The 16,763-nt window shown below is 58.4% G+C and overlaps 4 protein-coding genes across 4 annotated transcripts; 2 read left to right on the top strand and 2 right to left on the bottom strand.

The window, feature by feature from the left end:
• Window positions 1-2,792: 2,792 nt before the first annotated feature.
• GLRG_07848 (uncharacterized protein) lies at window positions 2,793-3,172 on the top strand (the record flags this gene model as incomplete). Its single annotated transcript, XM_008098533.1, has 2 exons — window positions 2,793-2,945; window positions 2,999-3,172. 2 exons carry the CDS (start codon window positions 2,793-2,795, stop codon window positions 3,170-3,172), a joined length of 327 nt encoding a protein of 108 aa, XP_008096724.1.
• Window positions 3,173-3,335: 163 nt separating this feature from the next.
• Window positions 3,336-5,561, top strand: GLRG_07847 (uncharacterized protein; the record flags this gene model as incomplete). Its single annotated transcript, XM_008098532.1, has 1 exon — window positions 3,336-5,561. One exon carries the CDS (start codon window positions 3,336-3,338, stop codon window positions 5,559-5,561), a length of 2,226 nt encoding a protein of 741 aa, XP_008096723.1.
• A 1,598-nt stretch (window positions 5,562-7,159) lies between these two features.
• Window positions 7,160-8,454, bottom strand: GLRG_07846 (uncharacterized protein; the record flags this gene model as incomplete). Its single annotated transcript, XM_008098531.1, has 3 exons — window positions 7,160-7,746; window positions 7,861-8,030; window positions 8,117-8,454. 3 exons carry the CDS (start codon window positions 8,452-8,454, stop codon window positions 7,160-7,162), a joined length of 1,095 nt encoding a protein of 364 aa, XP_008096722.1.
• A 3,799-nt stretch (window positions 8,455-12,253) lies between these two features.
• GLRG_07845 (tat pathway signal sequence) lies at window positions 12,254-13,576 on the bottom strand (the record flags this gene model as incomplete). The annotated part of the gene is made up of 3 exons (XM_008098530.1): window positions 12,254-12,626; window positions 12,684-13,363; window positions 13,433-13,576. 3 exons carry the CDS (start codon window positions 13,574-13,576, stop codon window positions 12,254-12,256), a joined length of 1,197 nt encoding a protein of 398 aa, XP_008096721.1.
• Between the last annotated feature and the right edge of the window lie 3,187 nt (window positions 13,577-16,763).

Genomic DNA, 16,763 nt, shown 5'->3' with positions numbered 1-16,763 from the left:
CCTGTCACGACCTGCTCCTCGTCTCGTTAGGCTGCGCCACCATCAATCTCCTGCTGAGCCCTGGACCCTGGCAGGGGCCTTCGATTTGGAAGGGGACAACAAAAAGGCAGAGAGTCGAGAGACAACCCCTCCATTAGTCGGTCCACACCCTCCTGGCCAGGAAGTGCCGAGACGAAGGGCTGCCATCACTCGGGAACACGCTCGCCCTCCAGCAATCTCCTTCTCCCCAACAGGAAAAGGCAGACTGGACCTGGACTGGACTGAGTGGCCGTTTTGCACAGATGCTTGTGCCACATTTTGCATTACAAGCCGCTGGATCTGCGACGTTTGTAGGTAGTCAACGACCTGGAGGCTCCGGGGGACTGCCAAACACAATAACACCAGACCACACTAGGTAGCGCAGGTATACGCACGCGCCTCGGCCGTGCTCAGATACCTTGCACAAATATGGAATAGGCGATTACATGATAGTGGGCAGGCCTTTGATACCATGGAACCGTTCGAGTCCGTTCTCGCGACCCCTCGATCTTCTACGAATATCCCCCGGGAGCCGGGCTCGATTGTCCTCTTTCGCCCGTCACTTCATCGATGACGGTTCCGGTTCCGCGCTCGGCCGATGCGAGATTTCGAATCGTGTCCGGTAGGGTCAACGACATGTTTGGTTCGGGAGGAAGCCCCTTCGAATGTTCCATCTGTCACCACATGGTACGGAGCCGTACTACCGACCGATCTTCCTATGGGCACAGCCGTATGGCAAGGGCGCTCTTTCATTGGCATTGGGTTTGCGACTCGGTAGGACAGAGAGCCGAATAAGCTTTGATTACAGCCCACCGCACCGAAGCTCTCTGGCGAATGGTGTCGTCGTTTCTTTTGTCCCCGTATGGCCCGCGAAGTGCCGGATGCAGAGCAGATGTGCACCGGGAACCCGCTGCTAGTGTAGCATTATTGAACGCCGAACTGGAGCCCATTTATTTTTGCTTCTGCTTGCTCTCTGACTGACCTGACTGATGTGGACCGAAAAAATCGGGGATGGATGCTTGCTCGATGATGATTTTCATTCCACCACAACGCTATGTAGTTTATCGACGTTTAGAAAGGGTGAGAGAGAGCGAGAGAAAGGCCAGATGATGGAGCCGTCCCCCCTGACCCGGCCCGCCCTACCCATCCGCGAACTCCGACTGTCAGGACAGGGATTCCTTGCTCCTATCATCATCTCTCTCTCTCTCTCTCTCTCTCTCTCTCTCTCTCTCTCTCTCTCTCCTCCCTCTCCCTCTTTCTGTTTCTCTATGGAAGGAATGCAGGTCGGCTCGACTCGGGAGGGCCGCATAAGAGAGAAACATGAAAAAGAAAGCTTGCAGCTAAAGGGGAGAAGGGGGGCGGGGGAGGGCAAGCGGTTGGCTACTGCTGCAATGTAAGAGGACCGACGAGGCAGGCAAGGACAAATAGGATGGCGGTGGCCAAGCCCATACTGTCTTACACCGAACAATGAGCAGCAAGCCATTTCATTCGGCGTGTCCCTGTTATTATTTTGTTGTTGTGCTTCTCTCTTGAGGTGTCACGACATAACGCAGCTCCCCCCCCCCCCCCCCCCCCCCACAAGTTTTTGTTCGGTTCGCGTAAGTGCTCTGCCGTTATTAACCGACGGGACCACAACCATGTCCCTTTGGTCATACGCAAAAATTTTCGACACGGCAAAACTCGAGACAAAAAATGATTGGTCTCCCTGATTGGCGCACATTACAAGCATAGCAGGGATTGACTAACCACTCGTGGTGCGGTTGCCGGCGCGAACGATCGGTGAATAAACGTCCAGTTCGGAACAGCCACTGTGTTTTGATAAAAAAAAAAAAGGAGGTGCCAGTTTAGTCCAGCCATAGTATACATTTCCGCAGGATGATTTGCCACTTTGTGACACCATATGTGTAATAACCCTCCGATACCGGTTCAAAAAGTGATTCGGGTAAACCGCCGGGAGGATTCCGGTGGCCGGCCGGGCTTTTGCTATGGGGCTCTTCATGTCTGGATGCTACTGCCCATATACTTGTGCGTAGGTTGTCTAGTCAACACTTTAGAACATATAATTTCGGTTGCGATTCCCGAGTATCACGTTCACAACGACACGTGCCCCCCCCCCCCCCCCCCCCGTCAGGCAACGCAGCACAACTCTCGTTTATCTCACTCTTGGACGTCACCTTCAAGGCGGAACCCATTTCCTCTCAGCCTGCCTTTCTGATCTGTCTACGGAGTAATCCGATCCCATCCAACCTCTCTCTCTCTCTCTCTCTCTCTCTCTCTCTCTCTCTCTCTCTCTCTCTCTCTCTCTCTCTCTCTCTCTCCACCCCCTTCCCCGAGAACCCCTTCTTCCGTTTCCCAGATTGGGGAGCCGCCGGGCCGGAACACACACAAAAACAGATTTATCTAATTTTTCGGATTCCTCGCACTCAGCACTCAACAACGAGACGGCGGACTTGGACCATTGGTCCCTGGTAGCGAGCTAGGCTCCTGCTCTGCCCTATTGCTCAGTATTGTGCCCACCGCCCACGGGCTCTGGGTGTCCATTCACACTGGAGCATTGTGTTGCACATACATGGTATCCGAGTGTGTACACCAACCAGCACACTGCGACGCTGCCTCCCTTCTCCCCCATCTCCATCTCCATCCCATCCCCATCTCTTTCCCTGTCGTCTCTGCCCTGGCCATCCCAACAGGCCCCGGCCAGGCGAGGTCGATAGCAGCGCACCCTCCCTGGTTTGAACCTTCTCCCCTTTTCTCCAACAAGGTCGTCCAATGGCATGAGCGTCAACCCATGTGGTATGCACCCCATGTTCGCGTTAGACGTTCCAGCTCCCTTCCCTGACCCACACAAAAAAGAGAAAGAGGCGCCCCCTGCAAGGATCATCTCTCCAACTAGCTTTAAAGCATCCCGTTCGCTGGCCCTGAGACGAGTACGCTCCGTCCGGAGCATGAAAAACCTCTTGCCACTGACCCTGCCCTCCAGCTCCGGCTCCAGCTCCAGCTCCAGCTCCAGCTCCAGCTCCAGTCCTTGCTCCCGCTCCAGCTTCAGCTTCAGCTCCAGCCCAAGTCCTTGCTCCAGTTACAGTTGCAGTTCCGCCTCGCAGCCGACCGCCAACCATCATCATACTGTCCTTTCTTCGCCGTCGCCGCGAGCTGAGTCTCGACCTGAGCACCACCACCAGTACCTTCACCGCCGCCATCATCACAACCTCTCCTATTACCGACGCCATCGTCGGTCCTTGTCGCAGGCCGATATCTTCATCTCCTCCGCCACCTCCCCGAGATATCAGGCCGACCGTTTTCGCCTCCGAGCCGGCGCCATGGCCGAAGCTACGGAACCGACCATGGACTGCAACCTGCCGGAGTTGCTGGCCCAGGACCTCGAGTTTTCGAGCCTCATCTTTGCCGCCAAGAACATGACGGCCGGTGCGCCCTCTCCCGCCCTCGCGTCCGACGAAGATGACTGGCCCGGCGGTGCCGAGCCCCCGACCGTCCTCGGCGCGCCCTGCCACCCCAACAGCGTGCCACAGTTCCAACCACTGGGCGCCATCGACGAGAAGAGCTCCGCCAGCGGGGCGAGCGAGCACGACATATCCGACGACGCCTCGAGTTCGAGCGGCGACTCCTTCAGCATGGCCGGCAACGACGTCGAAGACGACGCTGCCGAGTCGCCGCACATCCGCCAGCAGTCCGTCCTGACCGCCGACACCACCCTGTCCGTCTCGAGCCAGCCCCCACCGACGGCCTCCTCTCAGAAGCGTGTCGTCTCCTTTGGGGCCGGTGTCGAGGGCAGCCCAAGGAGCTGGATGGACTTTGAGCCCGAGGCCCCCGCCGATCACCCCGAACTCGGCAAGAGCCTGGCGCAATCGCCCGTCACAACGCCTCTGAAGCCGGTGCGGCCACTATCCCGATTGGGAGACCGTTCGATTAACGAATCATCGCCGCAACGGGCCAGAAGCGCTAACGCCGCCGTCACCTCCCGCGAGCTGTCTAACCCGTTTGAGGGCTACACGCGGCCCGCCAGCCGTGCGCGGAGTCTGCATGGGAACCCGACGACGGCGGCCGGCAAGGCGCCGTACTCGCACCAAAACCACTCGCTGCACTCTTTCAACCCCGTCGACATTGCCGTCCCCACCCGCTGCTCGTCCCTGAACCATCGCGTCTCCTTCACGGACGACGCCCGCAAGGTCATCGCCACCAACCGCCGTCGTGCGCGTTCGCACGCCTCAGATCAGTTCGTCGTCCCGGCGGCGGACCGCAGCTCCATCATCTCCGATCTCAAGGAGGAACTTGAGCCGTGGTTCCGCTACCTCGACGCAGATGATGACATTGTTCCCCCCCCGGGCCTGGCCCCTCCTCTGCTTGTGACGCCGCGTTCGGGCTCCCGCTCCGGCGTCTCGCGTGCGGTCACTACCCCGACGCGGCGGTCCCGTTCCAGTTCCCAGACCCAGACCCGATCCCGGCCGAGGTCCTCCGTGAGCACCTCGTACACATGGCTCGAGGACCCCATCGACATCCCGCCGCCTCCCTCCGACGACCAGAGCCGCCGCATTCCCCTACCTCCCAACGTCATGGAGTCCATCCGGGTCTCCGTGACGTGCTTCCCCGAGACCATGCTCCTCTGCTCCAGCCTCTCTATTGAGACGATACGCAGCTACTCCCGCAAGGTCCGCCAGCCGCCGCTCGGGTCACTCCGCCCGGATACCCCCCCGACTTCGCCCAAACGCTGGCGTTGGCTGTCCTCCCGCAAGGCGTCGAATCACGGCAACAGCGGTGGCGGCGACAACGTGGGTGGTAGCAGCGACAACTTGGGGGGTGGCAACAGCAGCGGGGGCAACAACAACTACAACAACAACGCTAGCCGCCGCTGCTGCTCCCGCAACTCCTCGAACGTCGACCTCCCTGCCACCATGGCCCCCTCGACCACGACACTCGCCCCGCCCCAGTGGTCCCGCATTCGCAGCATCTTCCCCCACGGCTCCGACTACCTCTGCGACGCGCTCTACGCGCACATTATCGTGTACAACTACCTCGCACCTATGGTTATGAACCTTCGTCACGGCGCCGCAGCGATAGCGAGGCCCCTGAGCCCCGGGAGCCCTGCTAGCACGGAGGAACCAATCCCCAGGAAGGCCGCGACGCTGCTCGGGCTAGAGGGCGGCAGGCACGAAGCCATCCCTCTGCCGGCGCCTCCGAGGCCGCTGCGGAAGCGGTCGAGCATGTTCCTCGGTCTGCGCGCGGCCTCGCGGCAATCGACCCATCCCGCGCCGTCTCTGCCGCCTCTGCCCCCGCTCCCATCCTTACCACGCGCCACGTCCGCCGCAACGACGTCGGCGCAGTCGGCGCCAGACGTGTCGCTGCGGGAGCTGCAGCTCGGCCTGCACCAGTGCATCGCGCGGCTCGTCACGACGCTGCGCGCCGAGGGGACGGCCGAGGGCCCTATTGCGGGAGACGCGACCAGCGACGTGGACCCGCTCGTGCTACGGTCCCTCTGCGAGATTGTCCGGTGCTGCGAGGAGGCGCTGACGAGTGACCGGTCCATGTAATAACATCAGTATTTTCCCCCCTCCATTATACCACTACAGCATGGCCGGTCTTTTTTTCTTCTTGTTCCTGTACTTTTGTTATAACTTTTATATCGTATTACAAGCGTTGTTTTTGTAGAGGGAGGACATACGGGAAGCCTTTATGAGAAAGGGAAAAGGGGGGAGGGCGAATAGCGCGCGACGTGTCTGGTTTTTTGGTATATATACCCTCTTTGGATTTTTTTTCATCCTCGACTTATTGTACAAGTCTCTGGCGGCATGGAGTAGAGGAGTGGATGGGAAGCAGGTCAGAGGCGCGGGATTCTCATGGAAGAAAGGAAAACTTGATGAATGCCTTTTCGGTTTAGAGGTTACTGCCTGAGCGTAATGTGGTCTAGGTAGAGAAGGAAACCCCCTCCCTGAGGGCCCAGTGCCGCACCGTATTCTTGTCTCTGATCCATGTCGGTTGCTGCCGCTGTCCTCCGTCCGTCGATGAACTGATATGACAGCCACCAACACGGCAACGAGGGCGCGGGCACCCGTCTACTGCGTCTTGTTGTTTCCCCCTACCCGGCTGCTCAAGCCTCTCATGGGGATCTTTTGACTCGGGGCGCTCGAATCTCTCTCACCGACAAACATCAAGCGTGCCCAGAAAGGTCTTTGCAGAAAAACCCTCATACCCGCCGCACCCGTTCGCTGCCTACCGCGACGACGCGGGACCGAGAAACTCTGACGATAATCCAACGTCGTCCACCCGGAGCCCCGGACAAGGGCAAAATCCACTAGAGGGTCCTCCGAAAACGACGGGGTAAATGGACCGAAACAAGAGTCGGGGTTCGCGCCCCGGAACGGCTAGTTCTCCGGCAAGTCGAAAGGCTTCCCCTCCTCACCAGGACTATTTTACGACCGCGCAGCTAGTCCAGATTTGCCCGTCTCCCTCCAGGAAGAGATGGTCGCTTTGGTGGTGATGTATCATTCCATGGTGACATGCATACATACCACGGGGGCAACGTCCACATTTCAGGGAGTGACATGCATTCCATGCGGGTGACATGCATACCACTGAGGTAACGTAAACATTCCGTGGCGGTGAAACACGTCACGTCCACCGCTCGGTTCGTGCCCCAGTCGCGGTCCCTTCGCGACATTTCCTCCCCCCACCATTCCGGCGGCCGGACCGGAGATGAATTGGCATTGTTGCAGGTCGGCGCCACCGCCGACGCCGCCATCGTGGTCGTTGTGGCAACGTGTGCTGGGAATGACAGGGACGGCGGCGGCGGAGGATAGGGGTTGACTGGAGATGCCATTGCAGGACCAGCTGCGTTCGGTCCCGGTCGACGGACGCGGGTCCATGTCCTGTTAGGAGGTCGACTTCGTGTGCAGTCCCTTGTGACTTTGAGGAGCAGGCGCCAGGGCAACGCGCAGGTTCTGGAGGAGCTTGTCGGGTTCGATGAGCACCTCAACAGGCGGGCGTGCCGCGGTGGTGAACTGCGTGTGTTTGCTGGATCACCCCCTCGGCTGTTTTCCTTCCTCATCAACCACAACGCCGCTGTTTCCAGTGCCTTGTTGCTATGATGACGAACTTGGCCTAACGCCTAGCCCAGGCTCCCTTCCTCATGCTACGAATACTCGACGCCTCTCTCGAAAGGATAGGGATCCCTGATGATCCTCCCCACCTGCGCGTCCCAATCCACCGCGCCGGCCCCGTTCCCCTCGTCCTGTCGATTGCCTACCCCGGGTCCCCCGGGGCTCGCGGCCGGTCCGTGCCCGTCCCCGTTCCATACCCTGGCGACGCGCCCCCGGGCCCGGACGCCGGTGACGAACCCGTTGCTCAGCCCGAGCAGGCCGGCGCTGGCCAGCAGCAGCACCAGCAGCACGAGGTTCCCGGCCTGCGAGACGTTGCCGCTGAAGACGGCCACCATGTACACGACCAGCTTCGCCGCGGCCTCGAGGTAGCCCTGCACGGCCGTCTTGGAGAGGAGCCAGGCATCGGTCGTCAGGGCGGCGAGGTCGGCGGCCGGGCCGCGCATGCGCACCTTGAGCGTCGGCGAGAGCGGGACGATAAACTCGGAGAGCTTGGCGGCGGACGACGACGACACAGTCGTCGGCGGCGGAGGGGGAGGGGGCGGGGGCGTGCGCTGTTTGATGACGTAGATGTTGAGGACGCGGGAGGCGATGAGAGCCAGGATCAAGGAGAGACCCCACCCTGGTTTACGACGTTTAGCACAAAAGAGTCCCCTTCCGGAGGCTGGAGGAGGGTTTTTAAGGGGGAAGGGGGGGATGAGAAATTCCTCGTCAAGAGGATGATCGGAGCACTCACAGTCCGCTAGCAAGACCATGATTGTCAGAGCCGCGAAGGTAAGGGCCGGGGTCGTGAGGTAGAGCAGGTGGCTGGCGCGCTCAAACTCCCAGTCGGCGTCGTGCGCGAAGGCCCGGCCGCGCCTCCGGCCCCGGCTGCCGAGGGTGCCGACGTCGAGGGTGATGATCCTCCTTTTCCAGGTTGTTAGCACGTAAGACGCATGTCCGGGAGTTTCACTATCACATGTTCGGACAAGGCTTAGCTCCTGGTCAAGAACAAAAGTTCGGTATCCCGGACCCCGAGCCGCGACAGGAAGAGAAGCATCCCCGGGTTCGTGACCCGGACGTCTATCCTCCGCCCGCCGGGGAGCGCCTGCGTGCCGAAGATGCCGGGGGTCCCCGAGGAGGTCTCGGCGGTGACGGCGCTCCCTGCGACGCCGTCGGCCGCCTGCTGGTAGTGCAGGCCCGGGGCGAGGACCAGGGCGTCGAACCAGGAGGACGTCCCCGTGAGCGCGGTGCGGTTGGCGATGGTCTGGAGGTCGGCGAGGGCGACGAGGCCCGCCGCCGAGAGGGAGAGTTGGGGAAACGGTTCTTTGGAGAGGACCGGGAAGGGCATCGTTTATTGTTTTTTTGGTTCGCCTTTCCCGACTCTTGTCTCGAGAAGGACTTGGAGGGACAACAGACCTCGGCGGCGGACAAGAAGGGAGGCGGCGCCCCTCTATTTGTGCAGGATCCGGCACTGGGATCTGGAGGAAGAGAGGGGCCCTTCGGTCTCGCCCGCCGATGACGTGGCCGAGTTCGTGAAAAAAGAAAAAAAGATAAGGCTGTCACGGGATGAACATGGTCGTCGATTCGTTTTCTTCTTCCTCTTTTTTTCCCCCCTCCCCCGCTGGCAAAGCGACAAAGAAATTGGAAGCCGTCCAACTCGAGGCTTTATCTCGAGACCTTTTTACCGGTATCTTGAACAAACCAGCGACAACCAAGCAACTACGAGTCCGAATGACCCCCGGAACAGGGTTGTATCCTGCTGCATGCAGGGCTGACTGACCCTCCCACGCGGATCAACGTCAACGTCCAACTCAGCGCGCCCATGTGAATGAAAGTTGGAGCCAAAAAAAAGGTTCCAGACCGTTGCGGAAACGGCGCCTCCCATGACCGATGCTACTCCCCCACAACCCACACACGCCTGCGCGCTAGACGACGCCGTCGACGTCGACTCTGCACCTTCACCTTTGTACCCCCTCCCCTGGTCCCCGATTCTACCGAAGCTGCCGATGCCGGCCGCCGCCGGGTGGGGCCCGTTAGAGCTAGACTCGATTGGTCGGTACGCATATACGCACTCGAGTGGGAAGTCTCCATGGAACCCCCGCACGAGGGCTCCGGTTCACCAAAGGAACATGAATTCTTTTCAGCAACAAAAAGGACGCGCGCGTGACCTCGGCGCAGAGCAAGCCACATTGAAAGGTTTTCTTTTTTTCTTTCAGTTTTTTTTTTTTTTTTTTTTTAGTTTTTTTCCCTCTTTTTCTTGGGGTACTGTTGACTGCAAGTATTACAGGGCGAACTCTAGCTGTTCACACCATCCTGCGCGTGTTGAGGCGAAAGTCATGCCAGAGGTCTCGGGGGGCATGTTTTTTGTGGACAACAAAGGCCAGAAGTGAATGTTGCTAAGTAGGCTCTATCAGACAGAGGACAGAGAAGTGTGCTAGACGATGCCTCCCTTTTCCTCGACCTCACTTCCCCCTTATATACCAATCGTGGATACGCGTCGGCCGGCGTGAAGCCTCAACTTCGCCAACTCCCTTTCCAAAGACCCCTCCATACTACCCCCCTCCCCCCTCCTCGACTTCTTCCCATATCGCCTTCTCCGTCTGGCCTGCTCCGGATTGGGCGCCATCCAAAACTGCTCAGTCCACCAGCGACCCGCTGCCTGCCGCCCGCCGCCGTACCCCGTAGCGCTGCGAAGAGCTTGACGACCTCTCCGAGCATTTACCTTCTCACCGTCTCGCCAAATGTCTCCTATTCTCCTTCTATTCGCTCGTCCCGGGGATCATTCGGCGGTGGTGGCCGTAGCAGGGGGGTTAATGACTGCGAGTTGGACGACTGTTCGAACGAAATACCCAGATGGAGGTAATCTGTCGAATTCACCGGGGATGGACGTCTTTTAGCCACCTTCCCGAGCCCCCCCCCCCCCAAAGCGCCTTTCCGGAAGACACACCATTCGTCGCCGAGACAAAGTACTAAACCTCCTCGGTTCCCACCTCACCGGGCCCTTCGGCGCCGAAGAAAAGCAGGACCAGCTGTCTGGCTGAGCCCATCCCTCACATCCACACGCCCACGTGCCCACACACACAGACACACACAGCCTTCCTGTCACCCAGTAACCTTAAAACCTTACTATAAAGCCCTCTCGACGCCAGCCCGGCCGCTCCGTTTAGGCAATCATACAATGGACGGAAGAGCGGGGCTACCCTGTGAGTTTAAGCGTTGGAGAGTGATTTGCGCACAACCCGGCGGCGCGTGAACACCGACCACCTCCCCCTCCTTCCTCACATCTCAGTTCCGAAACCTTGCACCGAGGACGATGAGGAGGAGAGAGCGCGAAAGCCAGTCTGGCCCCGGCTATGGTGCGAGAGGAAATTCAGGCGTATGATGGCAGGCCGATTCAGGGAGGCCATAAAACCCACCCCGTCATAACAGTCGTCCAAATCTACCGCCGCTGTTACTGAGTATATATATATATATATATATATATATATATATGTGTGTGTGTGTGTGTGTGTGTGTATTCAAAAGGCCGACCCTTCAAAGCAAAGAGAGAGCCAGGAACGCGCAGCGTCTCCCGAAAGGTGAGCGTTTTGTCTTACACCCCACGCATGAGACACCGTACAGGTCGTCGTTCGTCACAGGACGAGAGAGCGCCGCGTAAGCTCTGTCAGTCTGTGTGCGTGCCTTATAAGTACCCTTTTAGAAGAAAAGAAAAATACGGAATCAATAACGCCAAGAACCAAGTCCCAACGTCATGCCCACCCCTCACGCCTCGGCTGTCTGCCGAACCGACCGACTCGAGATGCCCTCGGGACAGAAATTGGACGGACGGCTGGGATATGACGGTGCGGCGGTGTGTACGAGCACGTGTATGCGTGCGTGAGTGTCTCGTATGGCGTGCCCTGTGCCGCCACGACTCGCGGTTCTCTTCCTCCCTCACCCCCCCCCTCTCTCTCTATTACCATGCCACTTCCCTGCCGCTACCCTGCCGGCAACGACTCAGACGTGTGTTTTCCAAAGCGAGGAAGAGAGCAGGAGGGGTCGGGCATGGGGGCGGCCTCTCCCTGTCCCTATCTCTCTTTTCTCCGTGCCCCACGACAGAAGACGGGAAAACCGCCAAGCCCACGGGACCTTCGTGGGCGCATACTACCCGTGCCCCGGAGAATTTTTAGAAGAGAAGAAAAGAGAGAAAAAAGAAAGAAAGAAAAGAATGTCTTGGTTTCCTACACGACTAATAAGGCGAGACAAGAGGGAGGAGGGGTATTGGGGGGGGGGGGGGGGGAGAACGCATTCATCCCGCTGCTATTTCCGTGGCCTTGGGATATCTTGGCTAAACGATGCCGTTTCGGGAGGGAAGCCTCATCGCGGCTGCATATTCGGGAAGTTGATTCCCATCTTCTTTGGAACCCCCCCAATATCTCGGCACTTTCTTTTTTTTTTTTTTTTTTTTTTTTTTTTTCATTTTTCCACCTCAGACTGTCGCCTCCAAATCGACATGTACTACGTCGACCGCCGCTCTGGGTTCTTCAAAAGCGTTGCAAGATGATTTTTGCGCTGTTGATTCCCCGAGGGCCAGGTGATTGGGCACAGACGAACAAACTCTTCTCCTTGATCCGATCATTACTATTTTATTTGACTCATTGAACTATGGTGCATCGGGACTCTGGAACCCCGTGGTATCTCTCCCACCACGGACTGGCATCTGCCCTCCGTCCACAACTGTTTTGCTAACCGACTTCATTATTCCCTCGCCTGAGAGGTCTGGAACATCAGTCATCTTGCCGGATTTGCAAGACCAGGCGTTAAAAGGCAATCATTGATAGGTCCATGTCACCCCCTGGTGGCTAATAGGCGCAAACAAAGAATAGAGATATGCCCAGGTACAAACTTTGCTCGTAGATTAGGCCAATTTGTAGTGCCTGACGACATAGTAGTAGCCTTGTTTTCACCGTACATGCTGCACCTGGGTTCTTTCTGGCGGGGAGCCCCCCCTCTTCGCCCATCATCATGACATTAGATTACAGTTGAAATCAGAACAGGTATCAATGATCGTCATATGTCCTGGTTCGTTTTGTTGTGCTGGGAGCCTCAAAGCCCCATCCGGACGCTGACTCCTTCGCTAGCGATCGTCGTCGGTAGCGCTTGGTGATCTAAGCATGGCCGGCAGCGGGTGCAGCCTTGGGAGCCTCAGCGGCGGGTGCCTCAACGGCAGGGGCCTCGGTGGCAGGTGCCTCGGCGGCGGGGACCTCGGCGGCAGGTGCCTCAGCGGCGGGGACCTTGGCGGCAGGTGCCGCGGCGACAGGCGCAGCAACAACGGGGTTGGCAATGTTGGCACCGGCGATGGTCTTCTGGGCAACCTGAAGGATGTTCTCCTGGCCAAGGGTGTTCTGAGGGAACCGGGAGTTGAAGCCAATGACATCGCGGACGGCGATGAAAGTCTCGGGCTTGACCATGAGACGCTGGGTCGAGACAAGCCACTGGACACCCTCACTGCAGGGGGGAGTGGTGAGGGAACCCATGTAGCTTGAAGCACGGTTAGTGACAGAGCACATAGGAAAGGGGTCAAACACGGCATCTTACCTCTGGAAGCTGCCGGCAGAGAGCAGGCTGACAACCTCCTGCATGTTCAGGGCGCCAGTCTGGGTGACGGTTCCGGGCTCCTTGATGGCGTCGAGGGAAGAGAAAACGGTCTCGAGCAGGTTGGAAGAAGCGGCAGCCTCGGCCTCGACCTTGAGAGGGGTGGTGCCCATCAGGGGGATGGCCTTGGGGGCACCAGCGGCGGCACCAGCGGCGGCACGGCGTGACAGCTTGCTGCGGCGCTCGACGGTGGCATTTCCTCCAGCAGCACCCTCGGTGACGGGGGCCTCTGCGACAGGAGCGGCAGCGGCGGCACCCCGCTCCAGGTCGATGTAAGTGCCAATGACGGCAATCTCTTGGTTGGCGCCCTCGAAGACCATGTGCATCTCCATGGCCATGCTCTTTCCAGAATCGAGATGCTCGCTAGGCAAGTGGAAGTGAAACTGCTGCAGGGTGAAGTTGCTGCCGGCGACCTGCATCGATCCGCCCTTGGCGATAACCTCGACGGTGGTTCCAAGGTTCTCGAACTCGGTTCCCTCGGCCATATCGGGGATCTCGAGGTTGATGGAGCTGCCGGGGATAACATTGAAGGCGCCGGCGACCATGTCGATGGGGGACTGGGTGGTTCCGGTGGCGCAGAGGGCGTTGGCGGTGGCGTCCAGAGCGACCCAGTTCAGGGGACCCTATCAAATGCTGTTAGTCTTTGGGGGGGGGAGGGCGCCTGGCGAGGCGTAGAGGGTGTTGGTACTCACGGTGCTACCGGTGTAAGCAAAGTTGTTGACCTTGACCTTGCCACCCTCGGCACGGGGGTCAATGTGCGTTCCGTAGGCGCACGAGGCGAGCACCTGGGAGACGGAGGCGGCGAAGAGGCCGGCGGTAAAGATACGGGAAGCCATTGTAATGAAGGTAGGTTACGGGACCAGCGCGTGAGAGGCCTACAAGGGGTTGAAATAAGGAAGGAAGGAATGGAAGCGGGTCTGAGGGGGAAAAGTAAAATGGATTATCGAGACAAAGAGGTATGAACCAGCCCTCTAGGGGAAGAAACGAAACGAACGGTAAAGAAATAAAGGGTGGTGAAGAAAGGACAGGCGGTTTGATGATGGAAGGGAACGGGATGAGGCGAGAAAAAAGAAGTAGTGTCACGATGGCATGATGTCTATATAGTCGACAAGCGACTGAGAGCAGTCAAGAGATATGATGAGGATTAAGCTGGACAATCCAAGAATAGCATCAGTCCCGTTGAACCCATGCGGAAACGAACGAAGAGGACAAGCGGCGAATAAGAAAATTGTGGTGAGGATCTTGGCGGGCGCTTCATCCAGGGTGTCGAGGAGCACGGAGAGGTTCAAAAAGCAAAGTGAGGATGCAGCAGGCGAGTGAAACTGAGGGTTCCCTGTGTTTGGGGATGAGCGGTCCCGTTTCCCACAGTATCACAGGCGTGTTTCTGGCTAACAGAGCAGGGGCGCTTTCGAGCTTCCCAATCCAACCAATGTGACGGTACCCCGTATGTCATCCGGACTATGGGCTGAAGGAGGGTCGGGCATCTGAGCGAAAGAGAGCAGAAGTCCGGGGCGTTTGTCGACCCTTGTCGCGCGATGACAGGAAGGGTGAAACTGCCAGGCTCCGGAGGGCTCAAGGAAGTGTGGGGAATATGGCCATTTTGTCGGTCCAGTGCTTGGCCACGGCGGCGAGCGATGAGAAGATCCTTGCGGGCGAGAGTTGCATGAGTCTCAGTGTGGGGGAGCTGGAGGGAGAAGTGAACGAAGTCTCGGTACTGGTGGTTCGGACGGAGTGGATGCCCCGTCCCAAATTCGCCTATTGGTGATGTCCTTGTTGAGACGACCAGCAGCCGCTTTCAGCATCGACACGGGAAGATGGCTCTTCCTAAACGATGGCGATGGTAATTTCCAACAGAGGCGGCATGACGAAGGAACTAAAAATAGGGTTTTCGGAACGATGCACTAGCGTTCTTGGACGTGAGGTCGGAGAATAGGCGTCCAAGAAGGAACAAGAAATGAGGCTCTGGGAGGTTCCAAGAAGCCGAGAGATGCACCCAAGACTTTGACATAACTGCTCGTGTGGAAGGGCCAAGATGGAGGAGGCCACGGTACCTCTGGACGGTGCGGATGGTGGGCGAGAGGGGATGTACCTCGAACCACACACGTGACTTGCCATGTCTCATTGTTCCTTCCACTAATGGGTGAGTGCAATTACACGTCCCCAGTAGCCTGGGCACGTGTGTGTACAAGAGGTGAAAGGTGCGATGCCCACAGACAGTGGAGTGGAGACGAGTTACTGGACAGGTCAGGAACCACCGGATGGCAGGTGCAAGTCAGGGGGAGAGTCTGCTGGGCAAGAACCAAACCTTATCGCTCATTGGCAACACCTTAAACCTTAACCCCCTTTAAAGCATGCATAACCACGAACCATGGACCATCACCAAGGATCTGGGTCTGCACCCCGTACCCCCGTGTGTCGTCTGCCAGTCTGTTCCTCCCTTCCTCCCTCTTCTTCAAAGGCGACGAGAGAGAGAGAGACTGTGTTCGGACGACACAGGGGCTCCTTTGGCCTAAATCCTGTAGCCAACGTCGCGTGCTGAGACGGCGCACCAAAGGCGAAAGCAGCCAGTTCCAGACCGTGACCAAAGAGAAGGGGGTCGCAAAGTCGAGTTCGCCCCGTAGAGCTTGCGCGCATGCTCGTCACCGCAGGCACGACCCATGATCGAGCTTAATCAAAGGCTTGAGGGACGCGCCAGGACTGAGGAGGCATTGGGTTACGCGGGGTTGAATGGGATACCTATGAGAAGGGGTGACAGGGAGAAGTAGTCGGGGGTGGGGAACAGCTGATTTTTGCAGGGCCAAGAGCTTCAATGGTCGCCAAGTCAAACCGTTGGGGGCACCGAGAAAAAGGTGCTAGTGAGAAATGGAATGCGAACCACAACCTGCTCATGACGACCCCGGGGAATGAGGACGGAGAACAGCGAGATGAGAAATGACTAAGCGAAGCCGGTCGTGTGGCTGAGCCAATGGAACGAACTCGCCATGTGAGAGGAAGAAGAGCAGAGCTGGTCGGTGCGCTCCGTGGCATACGCGTCGACAGTGTACGGATACTACACTAGGTATGTAGGTACTACCTAGGTACGCAACTACGTACCGGTAGTGTAGCGTGCCATCCAGGCGGGACGATGCTGGAGGCCCCTTCCCTGTCCTTAGCGCCTTTCTCTGTCGTGCCCTCGCTGTACGTACCGTTTCGAGTAGTGTAGATACCTACCTACACCCACCCAGGTAGGTTGATCGTACAGTACCTATCCGCCGGCCGCGCGCCTCGCTCGCCAAGTCTTTCACCTCCTAACTTCGTCTGGGCATGTCTCACGCTTTCCCCAAGCAAGCAAGTCGGGAACCTGCAACAAGCCTTTGCCCTCCCTCCGCTTCTCGACCTTCACCCAATCTTCGTCGTTGCAAAGTACATCGACGCCCCATTCGCCGTCTGTCGCCTCTTCTCTCGTACCCGCCTCCTCCCATCGGCACCGCCTGCCCTCATCTCGAGCTCCTTGGCGCGCCCCAAACGTCAGACGCACCTCATCACGCCAAGTCCCAGCGCCTACCGGAACCGCATCTGATGTTGCGACGACTACGGTACACGGACAATGTATCCGTACAGTGACAGCTCGAGAGGCCTTCCTCAACGCCTGCCTGCCGGCTGGTCCTCCCGCCCAAGTTCCGATTGAGATGGCCACGCAGACGAATGCGACGTTGCCCACCTTACCAACCAATGTTTTTTGCCCGGTATACCCCTGGCGACCTCCGAATGCCGTCTTGGAAACCAAGCATTCGTCACCTCTTGCCGGTTCTCGGGTTTCCAATCGTCCTTCTGCGACGCATAAACCACGCCGATGGCAGCCAGCGACCGCGAGCCAAGTCAAACTTCTGCTCCTACTTCGTCAGCGCTGCCCGTCCTGTTGGCTTGTCAGTCGGTTCCTCCAGCTTCCGCAACATCATCGGCGTCTACGCTGTCAGTCAGCCAAACGCCAATGACGTAGAGGAGGTGACGCGGCCATTGAGCAACGCAGACGGTTGCCTCTCG

The sequence above is a fragment of the Colletotrichum graminicola genome (assembly GCF_000149035.1).
Source record: "Colletotrichum graminicola M1.001 genomic scaffold supercont1.34, whole genome shotgun sequence".
NCBI lineage: Eukaryota > Fungi > Ascomycota > Sordariomycetes > Glomerellales > Glomerellaceae > Colletotrichum > Colletotrichum graminicola.
Note: the sequence above shows the minus strand (reverse complement) of the source record. Positions and strands in the feature narration are given on the sequence as shown.